Raw genomic sequence first — 3,179 nt, forward strand, 5'->3', positions numbered from 1 at the left:
AGTAGGCTAGTCTCCCTACCTCCACAGATTCCAATGGTCGAAGGAGAAGTCAGGGTTCTTGAAGTCACAAAGGGAAGTCATGAACAAATCTTGCATTGCTCAGTCCCACCCAAGGCAGCTGCCTCATACTATATAAGAAAATAATCATGAACAAATTCAGGTTAGTCACTGTATGTGGTGACACTCTAAACAGCCAACCACATACTCAAAATATCCAAATCCAGACATTCCCCATAGCCCTGTCATGTCTCTCTGCCCTATCCCCTCTCCCACTTCAGCCACTCCAGGGTCTTACCTTTAGGAACCATGAGAGACACATCAGAGCCCTGGGCACTGTCAATGCCTGGGGTAGAACAAAATAGGACCTGGTCAGAACCCAGAGGAGATGTGGCTAAAGGAGGAATTATGGGGTGGGTGAGCTCCTCATGGGCTCCTATTTACACTGTCCCAAGGATTGCAGGAATCACACCCCCCCCACTTACTTGCCTGAATGTCGCTCCTTCCTTTTCTACCTGTGGAAAGAAAATGACCAGGGAGAAGGCAAAGTTATGAGATCCTAGAGCAACCTGCTAGTCCTGGACTCCAGAGAAGTTTCCAGAACTGAGACTGCAAACTCAGGGCAAAATCAGTAAACATATGGAAAGGTGATCTGTGGGGAATGGACCAATCACACTCTTGGAAGTCTGTTCTCAGCAACTTCCCTCTGACCTTTGACTCCTGGGAATTAATTCTCTATCACCAGAATCATCAATGTGAAAAATCTATCCTGTATTTCCACATGTGCTTTTCAAAAGACTAAGTGTTAGCAAAGAGGGTTCCAGGCTAGGTAAGCATGTGTGTGCAGATGGTACTTCCCATCAACGAGGCAGGGCACACTTCTACCTGAGGTGTGAAACCCTCCAGTGGGACAAGAAAACTCAGACCACACCCCTCAGCCCTTTACCTGAGCTCTTCTTCCTCCACATCACAACACCCATGACCACAGCTCCAAGGAGAACCAGGCTAACACTTCCCACAATGGTGATGGTGAGCTGGGAAGGTGGTTCTGGGAAAGGAAGGAAATTTAAGGGGTCCCGACTCTGCTGAAGGTGCTCAGAAAGGCTCCTGCTTTCTCTAAGAAGAGACTTAACCCTTTCATCTCCTTTCTTACCCCATCTCAGGGTAAGGGGCTCTGGCAGCCCCTCATGCTGCACATGGCACGTGTATCTCTGCTCCTCCCCAGAAGGCACCACCACAGCTGCCCACTTCTGGAAGGTTCCATCCCCTGAAGGCCTGGTCTCCACAGTCTCCATGTCTTGGGTTTGGTCCTCCCCATCTCGCTTCCAGGTCAGTATGATCTCCACAGGGTAGAAGCCCAGGGCCCAGCACTTAAGGGTGACATCACGGTCAGAGATAGGGTAGTGGGTCACATATGTTTTTGGGGGGTCTGAGGAAAAGAGTAAAAAATACAGTGTGGGGAAAATAGGATAATTTAGTCAGGCTCCCTCCGCTCAGGTCTGGTTGGGGGTCGAGCAGCACATTTCTTGTAAACAAGTTGTGTGTGGATGGAATCAGTGCATATGTACACCAATGTATCTTTTTAGTTAATTGTTATTGTGTGTTCAGTTTGTGAAATGGAACCAGCCGGCAGAGCTCGTGTCTAAAAATAGAGCATGTTTACCTGCTGGCAGCTGCTCAGTTTTCTTTGGATTTTGCCCGTAGCAGATCAGTTTCTGAGTTTCCCTTTGGATGCCTAGGTATTAGATGTGTGTGTGCTGAATAAAGACTACCCTTTCTTCAACCAAGGCTCCAAGGACCTTTTTGCCAGTTTCCTAGCTCGTAGACCTGCATGTGAAGGGTTTGTGAACGGGCTAGAGGGGTCTGTGAGCTCCAGACCCAGCCCTAGCTCTACATATAGGAACTTTGCATTTCTCATGGAACACTCCAGCAGCACTCATGTGACCATCCTGGGAATGGACAGGATGGTTACAATTGGGGAGGGACCACAAAACCGAGACACCAGCCTGAACCTAGGGATCTGGGGTACTCTCTTATTCCTTGTAATGTTCTACAAGCAGGGTAAAGCGGCCCAGGGTAGGAAGCTCCAGATGCCTGAGGGGGAGAATAGGGATTTCTGCCACTGACCTGAGTGGAGGCCCAGTGACTCAGAAAAGCTGAAGTCAGACCTCCAAAGGCATCAGGTGTGGAGCAGAGAAGAAAACCAAAGTTCGCAGTGGTTTTCTTATTTTCCCTGAGAGAAGGGCAAGCCCTCAGAGTCACTCTCTGGTACAAGATCTGGAAACCCAGGCGGACTCCTCCCTTTCCCCACACATGGGAGGGGCGATACTCTGGGTCCATCTCAGTCTCCCGCCCTCCTTGAGGGAGGCCAGCAGGAGAGAGCAACCGTAGACCAGTGAGGCATCCCCTCGTACCTGCGCGCTGCAGAGCCTCCTTCCCGTTCTTCACGTATCTCCGGAGCGACTCCATGCACGCCCCCTCCAAGTACGCTCGAACGCTCTCCGTATATCCCTCCGCCTCCCACTTGCGCTTCTCGACCTGGGCCACCGCGTCCCCAGCGATCCAGGAGCGCTGGTCCTCGTCCAGGGCGATGTAATCGGCGCCGTCGTNGCAGAGGCCGTTTCCCTCCCGACCCCGCACTCACCCGCCCGGGTCTCGGTCAGGACCAGGGTCCCCGAGAGCAGCAGGAGGAGGGATCGGGGCGCCATGACCCGCATTCTGCGTTTTGGGGGAAAATCTGAGTCCCGGCGGGACCGTGGGGACTTTGTAACCGGGAACCGCGGCGACGCTGATTGGCTTCTCTAGAATCCGGACACGCAATGGGAGTGAGGACTGGGGCCGCGTCACGAGTGTCCGGGCAGAAGGACCCGACACAGGTTGTGAGAGGGAGAAGTCAAAGTCCGGGGACATGGGGATCCCCAGTGCTCGGCTTACCTGCCAGACACCAGCCTCGGGCCTGAGACCCTGAGAGCCTCACCCTGGACCTTGGACCTTGTTCTGACCCCTGTCCTTCCGCACAGATTCCTTCTCTGTTACAGGGTCTCGCTGAATCCTGGTGGCCCAGGAGCTAAGTCAGTGCTTTTCAAACGTTTTCGTTTCGGGATCTCTGTATGCTCTTTCCAATTAGTGAGGACCCCAAAGGTAGTTTTTTATGTGGGTTATATCTGTCAGTATTTACCATA

The 3,179-nt window shown here is 52.3% G+C and overlaps 1 protein-coding gene across 1 annotated transcript; it reads right to left on the reverse strand.

Moving 5' to 3' along the window:
* Positions 1 to 6: 6 nt before the first annotated feature.
* LOC103602353 (patr class I histocompatibility antigen, A-126 alpha chain-like) lies at positions 7 to 2,907 on the reverse strand. Its single transcript, XM_008586765.1, has 7 exons — positions 2,709 to 2,907; positions 2,412 to 2,636; positions 1,151 to 1,426; positions 944 to 1,045; positions 483 to 512; positions 296 to 343; positions 7 to 128 (listed from the first exon to the last, which is right to left on the reverse strand). Exons 1-7 carry the CDS (start codon positions 2,905 to 2,907, stop codon positions 124 to 126), a joined length of 885 nt encoding a protein of 294 aa, XP_008584987.1. The 3' UTR covers positions 7 to 123.
* Between the last annotated feature and the right edge of the window lie 272 nt (positions 2,908 to 3,179).

Source organism: Galeopterus variegatus, unplaced genomic scaffold (genome assembly GCF_000696425.1).
Source record: "Galeopterus variegatus unplaced genomic scaffold, G_variegatus-3.0.2 Scaffold4105, whole genome shotgun sequence".
In the NCBI taxonomy this organism is placed as follows: Eukaryota; Metazoa; Chordata; class Mammalia; order Dermoptera; family Cynocephalidae; genus Galeopterus; species Galeopterus variegatus.